Source organism: Eimeria maxima, genomic scaffold (assembly GCF_000499605.1).
Source record: "Eimeria maxima Weybridge genomic scaffold, Emw_scaff200, whole genome shotgun sequence".
In the NCBI taxonomy this organism is placed as follows: Eukaryota; Apicomplexa; class Conoidasida; order Eucoccidiorida; family Eimeriidae; genus Eimeria; species Eimeria maxima.
The window spans coordinates 6,187-22,385 of NW_013563643.1; the positions used below are offsets into that span (position 1 = coordinate 6,187).

The window sequence follows — 16,199 nt, forward strand, 5'->3', positions numbered from 1 at the left end:
TTCTTTTAAATAACAATAAAAAGAAAAGGGGGAATATATATATATATATATATATATATACAGAAAAAGAGTATTTATATAATAGGGAAAGAACAATAATACAACCGGGTTATAAGAGAAATAATAATAATTTATATATGTATATATTTATATATTTATTTATTAAGACAATAAACAACAAAATAGCAGTAAATAAATAAATAAATAAAAGAAAAAGAAGAAAAAGGAAAGGAAGAAAAGAAGTACCTTTCCTTGTTGACCTCCTCCTGCCTCCTGACGTTTCTGAGGAAATAAGAGGAAAGAAAAAGAAGAAAATTAATTAATTAATTAATTAATTAATATAATTAATTAATTATTTATATAATAATGTATATATAATTAAATTCTATATATTTATATATATAAATTATTTATTATACATATAATTGTATTTATATGCACAGCGGGATATAAGAAGCAAGAAGATAAAAAGGAAGAAAATAAGATAAAATAAATAAATAAAAAAGGAATAAAATAAATAAAGAATAAAATAAATAAATAAATTATTTATACTTATGCATACCTGTATGTAAATAAGCAGATAAAGTTTTGTCTATTTGTCCGCCAACTTTCTTATCTAAATCATCATCCATAGAAGGAAGAATACCTGAATAAATAAATAAACAAATAAATAAATAAATAAATTATTTATATATTTATTTAATATATAATAAATATAAAATAAATAAAGAAAGAAAGAAGAGAAAGAAAAACGCATGCATACAATTTCCTATTCAAAAAAAAAAAAAAAAAAAAAATTAGGGTTTAGGGTTTAGGGTTTAGGGTTTATTACCATGTTGAACAAGTAAATCAACCCTTTTTCTTAATCTTTCTTTAAGAATAGGATCCTGATTAATTAATGTAAATAAATGTCTATCTGTATAATTAAGAAGAAATAATCTACGCATATCCTCATTAACAGATAAACAACCTGTACTTGTTAATTCATTATAAGAAGGAGCAGGAGAAATATTATTCAATAATACTTTTTTTTGTATATCCCCTGCATGCATGCACACACAAATACATATACAATATATTTCTTGGGGCTTCCTACTTTTGCATGCATGCATGCATGAATGCATGCACACATAACATATTTCTTGGGGCTGGCTAATTGCATGCATTCATTCTTTGCAAAAAGAACTAATATAAACAACGAACTACTCGTACACAGTATAATAAATAAATAAATAAATAAATAAATAAATAAATAGAGAAAAACGTACAAATTGCCTTGACGTGTTTCTCTATATCTTCTGGTGTAGCAAAGAAGCCGCCTTTTGTTATTTTTTCTTCTTTTTGTATTCCTTCTTGTAAATGATGAGTAAATAGATAATTAGCTGCATTTACTGTTCTTCTTCCTATATCTCTAGGGTAAATACCTAATCTTTCTTCTTCTTTTGTACGAGGAAATACATTTATACCTACACTACATATATCTGCCTCTGTTCCTCTTGATGTTGTTATATATTCCTATATAAATATATAAACAAAAGAATACAAACAAGAATAAATGAATAAAAAAGAACAAAAGAATAAAGAAGAAAAAAGGGAAAAATATAATACAAAGAAATGCATAAATATGCAATAATTGCATGCAGGAATTAATACATGAATAAGCATAAGTAGCAACAAATGCATACGCTAATCAGCAAGGGGAAGAAATATACAAGTAAATATATAAATAAACAAATAAAATAAATAAGATATATAAATAAAATTAAATAAAATAAATAAATAAATAAATAAACAAATAAATAATACTTACAGCAACACCACTATGAAAAGTAACTCCTCCTTCTCTTCTCCCTTTTGCTAATCTTGCACCTAAATCTTTTATTCCTTCTGCTTCTTTTTTTCTTGCGGATAATTCAACGTCTTCTAGACCCTGAAATAGAGTAAACTGGGGAGGAATACCCCCTGGGGGGCCCCCTGGGGGGCCCCCTGGGGGCCCCCCTGGGATAGGAGTGGGAGGGGGGCCCTCTCCCTCATAGATTACCTGTACTCTAGGGTACATCGTTGGTACTGCACCTGCTGCTACTCCTGGTGCTGCTGCTGCTGCTGCTGCTGCTCCTCTTCCTGTTGGTGGTTGTGCTGCTGCACCAAATTCTCCAGCGAAACCTCCTGTTGGAGGGGCCCCTGTAGGGGGGGCCCCTGCTGCACCGGAACTAAATCTCATAACATATCCAGGATGCATAGGAGGAGTAGCAGAAGGTGGAGGGGGCCCCCCTCCTCCTTGTACAATAGAGGTGGATACCTTGAATGAGCTACTTGCGGTGTCTGCGCAGCAGCAAAAAGAGAAAGAAAAACATGTATTTGTGTAATTATTGCATCAGCAACAACAAGAGTAACAATAACAACAACAGCAACAGCAGCAGCAACAACAGCAGCAGGAAAAGGAGTTGCTTACTATTAATAGCAAAGAGAACACGACTAACAATAGTTTGTTGTAATTCAGGACTTATTCGTGCATGCAGAGGTAATTGTATTTCTTCTTGTATTTGTTGATCAATTTCTTGTGCACTTTTCTCTAATTTTGCTGTTAATTCTGCTTTACGTTGCGCAACTTCTTTGCATAATGTTTCTATATCTGTAAGAATCATGAATCCATTAGATAGATGAATAGTTGAATCTTTTCTTTCTTTTGTTATTTTCTCTAATATTTCCCCTATTAATTCTATTACTATATCTAATAAATGATAAGCAATTGTTAATGGACTAGATAAACTATTCATAAGAAATGAATAAACATCCCCCATAGATATTATTAATTGATCTGTGCTTGCTCCTATCTTTGCTTGTAGGTTATGTAGTAATACCTTTGCTGTTGTTGTTAATACATACACTGTACACATAAATACACAAACAAATACAATTAATTCATTAAATTAAATTGTTATTATTGTATATTTACGCCCCTTAATACATATTGATACATAATAGTAGGGTAGGGATAGGAACACGTACTTCCTGCTTGGAGGTAGTAAGCAGCTGCGTAACAAACAAACAAAGACACAAAATAAGACAATTACTCATAAAATTATTAATGAATAAATATAAGTTATATTTAATTATATATACTGAGGTGAGAAAGGAAGAAGGGAGGGGAAATGCATACATTGTAGTACTGCTTGCACTCTATACACCGTCTCTGCCGCCTTTGCTATTTCCTCTACATTTCCTCTTTCTCCCGCTGAGTAAAAAGACAAACACAAAGTATATTTAGTCAATTAGCTGAGTCTAATGGTATTTGGTGCAATAGCAGCACCATAAAGGTGTACGAGTAGCTGTATTTACTGCAGAAAACACCAAGAACATATCCTTCAGATAATATGCATTAGGTCTAATACTAGCATGCATGCAACTTGACACACAAGGCTATTCAAGCCCCAAACACGCAATCTATAGATTCACCTCGTCTAAGTACTTCTTCACCTCTTCTACGCGCCTCCTCTGAGCGCTCCCTGAATTGTGCTGCTGCTTCTTCTTCCCTCCGTTGGACTTCTTCTTGAGTAGGAACGTCAGCAAAGCTGTGGGGCCCTGCAAGTCGTTGTGGTGTTAATGATGTGCATGCAAGCGAATACGCACACACAGATGCATGCAGTCCTAATGAATGACTGTGCTTGTTTCTATTGGCTGCGATGCTTACTGTATAGTGTAATTAAGGGTAATTGTGTTGCATGCAATTAGACTATTATATTATTTTATCTTGCATTTGCCGCTACCCGTTGGCATGCAAACCCTAGTAGATGGTGAGTAAGCCATCTGAACTGTTAGTACTTATGGTGTATAATTTAGGGTTAAGGGTTTACTGGCAACTTGTTGTGCAGTCTTTGTATCTAATTGTAGCAGAGAAAATTTTTTCTTTTTTTTTTCTGGTTTTTCCAGCACTCTCGATGGGACACATTCAATATCTGAAACGGCACATCACAAGCATGCATATGCATGCATGCACGCATGCAAGCATGCAAAAAATAATTAACATTGCAATTTCTTTAATATCTAAACCCTCTTGTTCATGAACAAATTATAAACAGCAGTGCCAAGCAGACACGAAACCCTAAACCCTGAACAGCCTGCGGGCTAAGAAGCACCTCCGATGGAGCGAACTGCTGCTGCATATTCTCTGATGGTTTGGCAGAAACTCGTTTCCTCTCCTTCTCCAGCACAGTACTCGGCAGGAGACTGGATGGCGTGTAGCGTCGTCCTTGTTATACGTTCCTGCACCTGCTGCAGGAAGGCATCTGCAGCGCACATTGTATCACCAGCAAACCCATCGTAAGCCCCTCCCCTACGGCAGGTCTTCTTGCACAAGCAGCAGCAAAAGCAGCAATAGAAGCAGCACCAGCAGCAGCAGCAGTAACAGAAACAGCAGGGTGAATTTGCTGCTTTTCTTAATGGCACTCGCCTTGCTCAGGCGTGACAACAGATGGATCCTCCGGCGTGCCTGAAGACAAAAGGAGGAGGCAGCAAACCAAGGAACCTTCCAAATCGCAGAAGCAGCTGTCTGCAGCATGATTACTGAGATGTTCCTTGCTGCAGCATTGCTGCTGAATTGCTGCAGACCTGTAGAGCCGGTGTAGGAAGAAGCAGACAAGTAAGTTGATGCCGTAGAGCCCCTGGAGGTACTCCAGCCACCTATGCTACCTATGCTGCTGGCTGTGCTGCTCGTCCTGCTGCTCCTTATGCTGCCAGTATCCTCCGAAGGAAGCCGCTCATACTGAAGAAATATTGAATCTTCTGGACCCTTCGATCCCATTGAAGGATTGGCAGGAAGAGAACTACCCGATTGAGGGTGCAGCAAGCCTACATGCGCATCTGCTAGGCCTGCAGCACCTGCGCATGCAAAAACACAGGGAAGGAACAGGAATTGTGGTGGGTGTACTAAGTAATGCAGGCTATAACTAGAGAACAGTGGTGTGCACGGCGCAGATGAAAAGGGAGAAAGACATGTTTTTGTTGCAGTGTAGCAGGTAAGCCCAGCTAATATTGTTTGTATCGTCTTACCCAACTTCCCTAAGGCTTGAACATCTGCAGAACCAACAGAGATGCCGAGGACTAAGAGGATTGGCCCTGCGGACAAGACAAACATAGAAGGGAATTTGGCTGCGCTGTGAATTGTGCAACTCAAAGGGCTCCGGCTCGGGGAGCTTCCCTCTTCGCTAATTAGCTGTTTATATTCATGAACAATTTGACCAATTATTCGGATAAAAGCGAGTAAGTGGTCAAGAACTGTCCTGGCCAGTGTAGGTGATGAGGCAACCGTGGAACGAGCACTGGGATAAAAGGGCGAAGACCGCTGAAGCCAAGAAAAAGAACCGTCTATATACTTTGGTATTTTCCCTGACATTCAGTTTCTTACCGCAGGGCAAGATCCTTTTAAACATTGTGAATGTGTCTGGGTATAATTATTGTCCAATTTTCCCTCCTTGCGATCATCTCATGCGGATGTGTTTTTGCGTCTAAGTCACCTCGTTGTCGTAGTCAGAAAAAATTCAAGAAAAAGTCAAAGAACTTCGGGAGCTACAACAAAATATACATGCGATTTGAACACAAAAACACGATTTTTATTCGGTTAATAACAAAATAAGTCCAGAAAAAGGAACTGCAACCTTCCCATCTATAAACAGCTAGACAGACACTGTAGGGCCCTCACGCCAGGGTCTGTCTGCCGTTGTTGCGAGTAGCGGAGGCAGCAGGGCCTTCGTCACCCCTTAAAAACCCGCCCTAAGGAATGTATTTCCTCTTCTTTTGTTTTAGCAATTTTTACTTTAAATTAAATCTATTTATTTCTTTCCCGCCGCTGCATTCATTGCTGCCAGTGACCAGGTCCTTCCACCGACTGGACCAGCAACTTCTGCTTGGCGCAGCAAGACTCATGCAGTTCGTCTTTCTCCTGCTCGCAAAATAAGTTCTACAATAACATTGAAATATTAATATTTGTGTTACTATAGTTTTAAGATTAGCACTAATATTAATACCAGTACTGTTTTTACGGTTCCAGCATCTAAACGACTCACATGTTGCGGAAGTAGCCCAGACCAAACCGCTGGAGAGTACCTGGCGAAAGTAGAGAGTGTACGGCCTTTAAATTTCAATTAAAAATTAGATAGAAAGGAGCAGCATATCATTTCCACGTATTCGTCGCTTAAAATGCAAACGCGTCACGAGAAGCTGCCGATTATTGTTATTTACTGCCGAGAAACACGCGATAAAGACGTGGTCACTCGCAAGCTGTATATAGTAATAGCATATGAAGTGTAACTCGCTAGACAGTTGAACAAATTCGCCCCTCCCCAGTATGATATTGTCTTTGTTTAGCGCCTAAATGACTACAAAAATCGTGCCCCAGTTATGTCTGGGTGCTGCAGCACTGTCTCTCCGCTTGCACTGCTGTCTCTCTACTTCAAACGCCGCCCCGTATATTCCCGGTGAACTTTACAGTTGGTGCCTCATCAATTGACGCGCGCTCTGTTCAAACAGCCTTTCTCAAGAAATGTGGCAGTCGGAATTCCGTAGCTGTCCGTATCCGGGGGGAATGCTCATCGCAGTCTCCTACAGTAGATGGTGTCTGGCGAGTTTAGGCATACCTAACGAGATTCGAACTGAGGTATGGTTCCCCCTAAAACCTTCTCTCCCCTTTCTCAACCTCATTCTGTGGGTATATCTGAACAGTGCAGCTAAGGGCACTGCAGCAACACTGTTACCCTGCCGATTGATAGCAACAGTGTTTATGATAAACTGTGAATAAAATACTGCATAGACTCCCAGTGGATAGAGTCAGAAAGTTTATCGTGTGCGCTATGAAGTAGAGGCTGTACTCGGGTCTCTACCTTCCTGCCATGGACGCACGAAGAAGAAGCTAGCGAGGCACAAAAATGGGCTTGCATTCTTCTCTTTGGTATTTGCCATGATAATATGCATTACATTTAACACAGAAATCGCGGAGTTAGCTAACTAGCAAGCAACCAGCCGTCCAACGCTGTGGCTGCGTTGAATCAGAAGGGAGTTTTGCTTCGAGATTCTGGAGAGTAAGAAGTTGCAAATCATCATTCGAGCACATGCAGAATATTCTTCATTGCTATGTACTCAGGTGTTTATACACAACAAATTTCATGCCTTCACCCTTAGCGCGCCACGTAATATGCATTCGATGCATGCTTCGGCACAAAGGTGAAACCCTTCGGGGGTGGACCCAAAAACATACTCGAGATCTCTACCCAGTCCTGCAACACAACGAGCAGAGAAGACAACCATAACTACCGTCAAACCCAAGGGGGAAATAAATTATAAGTTCACATAGACACAAAACCACAAGTGGAGCACTGCGCGCAGATCCAACAACAACCTAATGCCACGGCAGCATTGAAACCTTATGTTAGGGTCTACAGAGAGGACGGGGTACACTATTTTTCACATGAAATATACGCATACAAGTGAAATTATTCAAATACAGCTTCAATAATCCATTATTTGATAATCACTATTTGCACTGTTGGGCCAGTGTGGCAAGGAGGGGCACCTGGGTGTTTGGGCTTGATAGTTTGACCTCCAAGTCAGAGCGGCCCTTGAAAGGACTCGGGCGCCACTGAATGAGCTGCGGCTCCAGCTCAAGGAATGGAGGGGGAATATAACGATGCGTAAATGACAAAAGTTCGAGGAGGAAACGACGCGTTGTTGCGATACCACGGCGGTCGCTACCCCAGTGCTCAAGTCCGTTGTTAACAAATTCCTGCAACAGGAAAAGAACCATTGTCTGATAGGCATTTGGTTCTTACTTTCCGAAACCGAATGTTGAGTCGTCGAAAACAAGAACTAAGCATAAACAAGCAGGAATATTAGCGATGCGCTCTCCTTTTATCGTATTTTTCTCAGTATGATGGGTGGCTGTTTCCGTAACTTATTGCGCATGCAAATATGGCTGTGAAAACAGTTTGAGCGGAGCAGATTTCATTGCTACAAATGCAGCAGCATGCACTTAATATACTGACACTATCTTGGTGTGCACTCCATGAGGGGAGGGGTAGCTGTACCTTTAAGAGCTCAAACCGTTCTGGTGCTGAGATATCCCAAATTCTTCTCTCCTTTATTTCTGTAAATATCCACGGTTTAATAAGGGCCCCTCGCCCTATCATTAGGGCGTCCATTCCAGCTACAGATTCGCGATACTGATATTCTGCACTGCTGAGAATGTCGCCGCATCCTGAGAAAGACGCAAAATGATAATAAAAATAATAGCATATTTGTCACAGACAGACAGCCGATCGCATGAAGAACAAGACCCGAAACAATCCACCTTCTCAGGTAGTCAGGCGTCAACGCTGTGAGCCAACAATCATTTTGTTCAAATTTAACCGACACTCACATCAAGAAAGAAACATCTGCACTACATATGCTTACGCATAAATATACAAATGCATGCATGTGCAAGTGCAGGAGCATCCAGAATTGACTAAAGCACATTTACATGCGAATCAATAGCAAATACTTGAACTCTCACCAACTAACAAGACGTCTTCCGCCATATGCTGCTTGCAAGAAGAGAGATACTCCCAATCTGCTGATTTTGAATACCGCTGTTGCGCAGTTCGACCATGAGCAAATATAGCACTCACCCCACAACGAGAAAGCCTGCAGATGTACAGCAGAGAAATCAAAAGCACGCCGTTGGTGTCTGCTTGACGCAGAAGGCACATGCGGTGACTGCTTGGTGGGTGCACAAAGGCATAAATATTACGTATACATGCATAGAATGCGTATGCTGGAATTATCTGCTTACCTGCCTATAACGTTGTGGAGCTGGTGCTTTTTGCCGTAATGGGCTGTCCTGACCTTCAAGGTAACAGGGATATCGGGCGAGACGTCCATTAAACTCTTCACAACAGACTCTACAGCTGCAGGCTTCTCCAGCATACAAGAACCCGCTGCACACAGAAAGAAGACGCGGAATCACAGTTCATCAACAGCACTGCAACAAGTCAAACAGAGAGTGCATTAGACATGCGCAAAAGTATACATATTTTCTGATATGCAATATATAGCAACACGCACCTTTGAATTTTCGGTGGAGTTGGTCGAGGGGGCACGCGATATTGAGATCGATGAAATCGCACTGAATGTTGTTGTCTTTTATCAACTTTCCACATCTACAGCACAATCAAAATATATGCAATACAGACGCATAGGCACCCATACAGTACAAGGTTTGCAATGCAGCGAAACACTGCATGCCGTGAAACACAACAAGAATTCAATACCACATATACACTACTCCACCATACAGAGCTGGACTATACTACTGCACATACAATGCAATACAGTGCATCATAGCAGCAGAACAAACTGCAAGTGTTCAAGCGTTAGCCTCTGCTTTGCAATTCAGCAACTGAAACAGACAGAGAAACAAACATAAAACAGCAAATAAAAGCTTACTCAGAGGCCACATCTGGAAACCCTGCAGCAATTTGGATTCCAAAGGTTTTCTCTTCACGATGACGCCTGCATAGCGAAGCCAACAGCTGTTTTTGCCTTGAATGTCTATCTGCATTCAATGCAACTTCGCGTGTCCTGCTGCAACTACTACACACGTTATGGATTACACTTTGTATATATTCACTTTGCAGAGAGGCACCCCCACCCCCACCCCGTCCGCCTAAAGTTTATATTCTGCACATTCATGCCAACATCTATTCGCCACTCTATATCGTTGCCAGAGAGACGGCATACAGAAGGAAGGGCCTGAGGGAGCTTGTGGCCTCTGTGAACCCGTCTAAGTCTAGTTCGAGATAAAAACGATTGAAACCAATGCGATTAAGCTAAGGGATTGGGTGGTTCCATCCAAAAAATCAACTGCAAAATTTTTAAGCGTATGAAATAATTCGAACGGATGATGGGGACTACCTTAGCAAGCAAAGTTCCGAGGCCTTCCCTTCAACTAAAGACTGGGCCACAGCCATTTCACTAACCTGACAGAGAACATCGCAAATAATAGATACAGATACACCATATGTAAATGCTTAAATGTGTTCATTCCTAGATGTACAGCTATAGGTATGTTCGAGTCTATGCAGCTCTGCACTGCACAGATGAGAATCCAATCCAAAATAATCTAAGCGTAAAAGCACGTTCATATACAGAATGCAGAGGTACGAATAACAAAATATTCTGATGCAGGACTCTGAACTAAATTAGGAAATCCAAGGTGAAATGCATTCAGCTAACGTTCTATTTCCTCCTTGCAGATGTGCTAATATGCATAGTTATCCATGACTGCATTTAAGTAAGCAAGCAGTCGTGCATTTACTACTGGTGCCTGCATGTACAAGTGTATTTCTATCTGCATTATTTTGGACTCTCAACTAACGCGGGCATGCAGTATTGCGCGCATTCCCGCTTTCATGGATGCATGCATTGCTACATGCGTGATTGCTTGCAAGCCTCACAGTCACGTCAGCTCCAAGGCGCGTACAGAGTCTTCTAAATGGCAGATTCCCTACAGTTGTTAACGGGGCCAAAAATGTCTTTCCTCGAATATGTTTTGCAAACTTCCTTCTCCTGTCTTCGGGACTCGTATCATCAATACACGAAGTGTCCACTGCGCCCACTCTGCCAGCTCTAGACACAGCAGTAGGAGCAGCAGCTGCATCATCACCAGTAGCAGCGTCAGCGTCAGCGTCGCAGTAACCAGGCCCCCCTTCAGCACCCTCATCCTTGACTGTTGAAGGATCAGACGCCTCGTGGTTAAGGGTGGAGGAAGAAAGTGGCGAGGAGGCTGACGGCTCCGCTCCGTCTGCGGCCTGTTTGTTTTTGCCGTAGTGGCGTTTACGCCTTGGTGCCAGAGATACCGCAGAATGCGTTGTTAGAATATTAACTTCATCCGATTTGTGCTCTTCTTTGTACTTCTTCAAATCCAACAAGGTAACAGGCCTTCCGTCCCTATGCATATTCACCCCTGCGTGCAAGAAGGAATGCAGCCATCCATCGCACATTGAGCCCTTGCATTCAAGAGGAAATGTATCAACCCTTAACCCTAGGTCCAAGGCAAAACAGTTCCATGATGAGGGTGTCGCAAGAAACGCTAACCACTAAGCCTTAAAACTTAAACCGGAGTGGTTCAAGATTGGGTTACTGCACGACTGAGCAGAAACGGTGAATACTGCGTGCATCTAAAAGTCTCACCCTCTGCATTAAGGTGGGGGAGGCCGAAGCGACAGCAGCAGCCATATGGGCACATGCCAAAGCGCAGGAAGAATATGCATTCTCCCGTTAAGTCTTCAGGCCTTGTCTGTCAATGCAAAAGCAAGAGAAAGACAAAGACAACATAAGCCAACGAATAGAACACTCCGGCAAAAGGAAAATCCATTGCCATTTCTGCCCCCCCTCCAGGGATTAGGGTTTAGGGTTTAGGGGTTAGGGGTTTGGCCTGCAGACCTTCATGAATGCCGCAACATCATGCTCTTTGGTGCAGTTAGGAATATCGCATGCGCCGCAAGCTGCTTGGGAGAGGCACAGGACCTATTCACACACAAAAAGATTGAGAATCAAAGACAACAAGAATGCAGACAACAAGAATGCAGGGAAAACCACAATGGCATTTCGAAGAGCAACAACTGAACATCACGAGAGAAAACACGAAAAAGTACCTATGCAAACAAGATCTGGCTTCGTTGCTGTAATACAGCGATACTCATACACTTTGTCTTCTTTGGCAATACTGCCAAAGACAATAACGCCAAAAGTGCAACAGTAATATACATGCATAGCTTTATAGTATAGTGATGCGCAATGCAGAGAAATATGTGAGGTCACTTACACTCCCTGCACATTCGTTGGAGACCTGTTCTAGGTTCTTGTGCCGCATGGCCGCTGTGTTGAGGCCCTTCCTTTTCTTGCATGCAGAGGATTCTATGGGGACTTCCCTTTCATTTGAAGCGCTAATAGTTTCTGGTTTGCGCTGTTCCTCTTCTGCTACTTCCAACAGAGGATTTCCCAGGTCCGGGTTGCTACCCTGCTTTGCAGATTCACTGTTACACTTCTGTGGATCAGTAGCTCCATTTGCAGGCCCTAGTGCTGCATCATTTACAGCAACACTTGGTGTATACGGAGGCTGTGAGGTTCCTCCGGGTGCTGAAGACGCAGCGTCGTATTCAGGCTTGTTCGATGGAATGGAGCCACCTTCTGCGAGTGCAGCCTGAGGCCGTGCTGCAACCTTTATTTTTTCTGCATCTGAATTTGCGCGCCCCCCTAACGTCGAATCTGCATAATCGTCCATAGTCACGCCTGCACCCATCAGAATGCTGGGGGCAGAGCTGAAGTCGAAGTTTTGCTGTCTAAGGAATGCAACGGTGCAGCGCAGCGCCTTTTGCTGTAGCGGCTTCGGCGTCGGAATTTGTGCATCTGCAGTGGGGTTGGGGCCATTATTCGACTCCGAAGAAGTAGAAACATCTACATGTGAAGTTAGAGGCTCTGAAGCGTTTGATTTCAAGAATGGTGAGGCGGCGGCGCCCAACCGATCTGACCGGCCAGACACGAGGTAGTCAGGAACCTGCGGAGCTTCGCCGTCTTTGACGCAAAATGCTGCATGTGCAGCAAGAAACACTCGAGGAAAGGCAGAGGGCAGGTGGGAATCGTTGAAACGGACAAACGACGGCAATGGGGGACCGTCACACGATGCCGATGCTGCGATGTATGTACACAATGGGTCGGCTACAGCGTCCACAAGCTTAGATTTCTCTCCTGCTGAGGAGGCATGCAAAGAGTCAGTGGTCATTGTAATGTAAGGGAAAACTAAGGGCAAACATATATGCAGGCTTCGAAGATGTCTAGTTCCCTGGATGAATGAGATAGTGAAAGAGGTACATGCACACAATGCAGCTTTCCGAATTTCAAATTCCGCATGTAGTGGCCATGCTGCAAAACAAATAACACAAACTCATTGTAAACCATTATTTCAGTTGATGTATCTATCTTGGTGCCACTTCTGATGGGGCTTCGATGGTTGCGGGGGCCCCCTGCATGCGTCCCACACAGTTGGTGGAGCCCATAGCACAGCGATAATTGTAAATATTGCAGTTTTTACTGCTCATTTATGTTCGAAACCGCATTCTGTCGGGAAGCATGAATTTATTCATGAGGAAGTTTCGAAGGTTTAGCTTCCCTCTCTCGCCAGGAAAATGACCCTCCCGCAGCAGCCGGCGGGCTCCGAGGTCGTTGAAACTTCACCTTCTGCTCCAAAGTCTCAAATTCAAGGAACCCAAAACAATTCAGCAGCTCTGTCGTGGGCGGCAAGAGCCTCGAAGGCCCCAGCAGCCGCCCCTCCACCCAAGTCCACGGGGCCCCGCATGGGGGCCCCAAAGGGGCCCCCGACGGAACCTGCTGTAAATGATACTGGTAAAGGGAAAGTGGCAGTGCAGAGTCCCTCAGCCTCTGCTGCGCCGAAGAAGCCTGTACCGCTAGCCCTACCTGCTTTCGCTCGGGCGTCTAGAGAACTCCCTGTGGTTGTTGTAGACGCTGGTGCTCTGATGCGGGTAGAAGCATTAGATAGGTACAGAGGGAAGTGCACCTTTATTACAACAACACAAGCTGCACAGGAAGTGCGAGATGCTGTGGCACGGCAGAGGATTGAATCTCGCATGTTGGAGGTACACACACTCGAACCCTCAGCTGCCGACAGGGGTTGGGCAGAGAAGTTTGCTGATATGACAGGAGACCTTCCCTTCCTCTCGCAGACAGATCTGGATCTTATTGCACTTACATACATGCTTCAAAGAGCAACTGGTGAGACGGAGCACCTAAAGGCGAGACCCCCCGCCTTTGAGTTCTTCAGCGAGGTCGAGCTGATGCAGAAACTGGAGAACGATGGGGCTGGAAAACAAGTGTGGACACTTCAGCACAATAGCTGGAACAGCAAGTCTTCTTCCAGTGTTCCTAGAAATTCGACTGATACAAATAAAGACTCTACAGAAGATGCAGAAAGGGAGGAGGAAGGCGAATCTGCACACACTGAGGATGAAGAGGATGATATGGACGCGGAGGAGGGATGGGTGACAGAGGAGGTGTTGAGGGAGCATTTGGGTCTTGCTGCTTCGAGTGATAATTGCAATCATGAGGCTTCCGCAAAAGAAAATGAATCAAATGAACCAAATGAATCGCAAGAAACAAACTGTCAGGAAGTGGACAATTCGCTTTCCAAAGCATTTGGTGGGTTGGAGCTGCGCGCTGATATGCAAGAAATAGAAGACCTTGTTGCATGCATGACCGCAGACTTCTCGATGCAAAATGTTTTGCTGCAAATGGGACTCAAAGTCCTCACTGTCGACGGCAGGAAGATCCGCACTGTGAAGATATGGGCGCTTCTCTGCAGGTGTGCTGCTGCAAACCAGCGTGTATTTTTGTTTCCCTGGGAAATGCGTGTTATTGCTGTCCCTAAACTTGCGTCCTTTTCCTGTTCTAAATCCGCAGCGCACGATTCAAATATGACACCTAATAAATGATTGTACTAGTTTTTGAACTTCTTGTGTGGAAAACGCACGCTGTGGCTGCAGGGCCTGTGGGCATATTGAAAGGAAAACCCGACTCTTGTTTTGCTCCAAGTGCGGGCATTATACTCTAGATAGGACCCCGCTGTATTTCGACCAGAATACGGGGAAAATATTCATTTTTGATGGACGCAAAAAGATTTCCAAGAGGGGGCAGGTGTACTCGATCCCCAAGGATAAGGGAGGGAAGCACTCGGTGAGCTGTTCAGATTCCATATTCTGCTTACCTATACAGACTATCGCACGATAAAATATGATACGATATGCTTTCCTAACTGAGAAATATAATATTACCGTCGGAACCCAGGCAGGCAAAGACGTGCAAGCAGACGCAAAACTAGAGCAAAACAAACAGCACCGATAAGCAGAACTGCAGGCAGGATGTACAGTGAAATTTCATTGCATTGATGAGTTCTTCAGTCTAGCTAATAAACAGCAATTAGCTTCTTTCAGCTGTAAAATGAGAAGACTAAGGGAACACCTCGTGTGCACAGGCGCACCGAGTTTCACTTCACCGCAGGTTGTTGCCAAATGGCATTTTATACATGGGTGTGGATGTGGGTATGAGTGTGTAAAACTTTTGCGTTTTGTATTTTTTTGCGCTTTTGGATGTTGCTGCATGTGCTGGCTTCCTGTGGTATACCTTGCAGCGTCCGATTATCTTGGCAGCTGATCAGCTCATGATGGGAGGCCTTGATCGTGAACTCAGACACAAAGAAAACTTATGGAGAAAAGACGTTGAATCCAAAAATCCCTTCTCGCCTGTAAGTCTCCATGCCCTCTATGTTGCTTTTACCCTTAACCAACTCTTTATCAAGAACAGCTATCCAAGGCGAGACACCAATTGGGGGGAAGCAATTAATATTAGTAAGACCCCCTCACTGTGGTGCTGCTTGTCTTTGTCTTTGTTTTGCAGAATTATTGCCTAGAGGCACAAAGCTGGCATGTGCGGTCTTTCACAGCTTCTGGCAGAGCTGCTGCTGCAGCACCTCCTAAAATTGCAGTAGGACTCGGGCCTGGCAATCCCAATTCGAACAGATGGATGAAGAATCGCAACAGGCACCGCAGATAATCTGGTTGATTTGCACTGCTTATCCAGGATACCATCTTTCGATGGCAGTGCTCCTTGTGTTTTGAAGGCACCTCACCGTTGGTCAGCTGCCGTGGAGGCAACGTATCACGGCAAAATGTAAACTTCTGTACTGCGTGCAAAGCGCAGCATACTTTCCATAGCGGGCTTTGCCTTGTACACGGCAAAATGCACTAGGCCGCTACAACCGCATGATGGCTCGGACAGCCCTGCTCTCCGCAAACTGTGCAGTGAGATGCAGGCAAAGAAGAACTTCCTTGTAAACCCAACCTGTGGATTAGACATAAAGTGTTTAGCGTTGGGAGCTGCACAGGCTGTAAACACGACAATCATTCTCGTATAGGTGTTTTGAATGCACCACGACTTTCGTCTTCCTTCCACAGTTACCGATTTGCCGACATCAGATAGCGTTGATGTTGGGTAATAATCGTAACAGCAAGAAGCAGCAGGGATACGTAGGACTGGGAAGCCTCTTGCCCTGTGCTAATCTTCTGACCAATACTCAGTGGAGGCACGGGATGCAACTCTTC

The 16,199-nt window shown here is 43.5% G+C and overlaps 3 protein-coding genes across 3 annotated transcripts; 1 reads left to right on the top strand and 2 right to left on the bottom strand.

Annotated features, from left to right (window-relative positions):
* Window positions 1-542: 542 nt before the first annotated feature.
* On the bottom strand, window positions 543-5,429 carry EMWEY_00021270 (hypothetical protein, conserved; the record flags this gene model as incomplete). The annotated part of the gene is made up of 12 exons (XM_013477852.1): window positions 543-646; window positions 833-1,042; window positions 1,269-1,515; window positions 1,811-2,322; window positions 2,453-2,887; window positions 3,161-3,235; window positions 3,855-3,956; window positions 4,137-4,333; window positions 4,447-4,489; window positions 4,609-4,878; window positions 5,050-5,115; window positions 5,405-5,429. 12 exons carry the CDS (start codon window positions 5,427-5,429, stop codon window positions 543-545), a joined length of 2,286 nt encoding a protein of 761 aa, XP_013333306.1.
* Window positions 5,430-7,337: 1,908 nt separating this feature from the next.
* EMWEY_00021280 (hypothetical protein, conserved) lies at window positions 7,338-12,811 on the bottom strand (the record flags this gene model as incomplete). Its single annotated transcript, XM_013477853.1, has 11 exons — window positions 7,338-7,367; window positions 7,565-7,774; window positions 8,076-8,245; window positions 8,543-8,673; window positions 8,822-8,966; window positions 9,094-9,188; window positions 9,943-10,007; window positions 10,485-10,993; window positions 11,221-11,326; window positions 11,473-11,556; window positions 11,855-12,811. 11 exons carry the CDS (start codon window positions 12,809-12,811, stop codon window positions 7,338-7,340), a joined length of 2,502 nt encoding a protein of 833 aa, XP_013333307.1.
* A 403-nt stretch (window positions 12,812-13,214) lies between these two features.
* Window positions 13,215-15,772, top strand: EMWEY_00021290 (hypothetical protein, conserved; the record flags this gene model as incomplete). Its single annotated transcript, XM_013477854.1, has 5 exons — window positions 13,215-14,404; window positions 14,586-14,775; window positions 15,230-15,343; window positions 15,496-15,530; window positions 15,679-15,772. 5 exons carry the CDS (start codon window positions 13,215-13,217, stop codon window positions 15,770-15,772), a joined length of 1,623 nt encoding a protein of 540 aa, XP_013333308.1.
* Window positions 15,773-16,199: the final 427 nt, after the last annotated feature.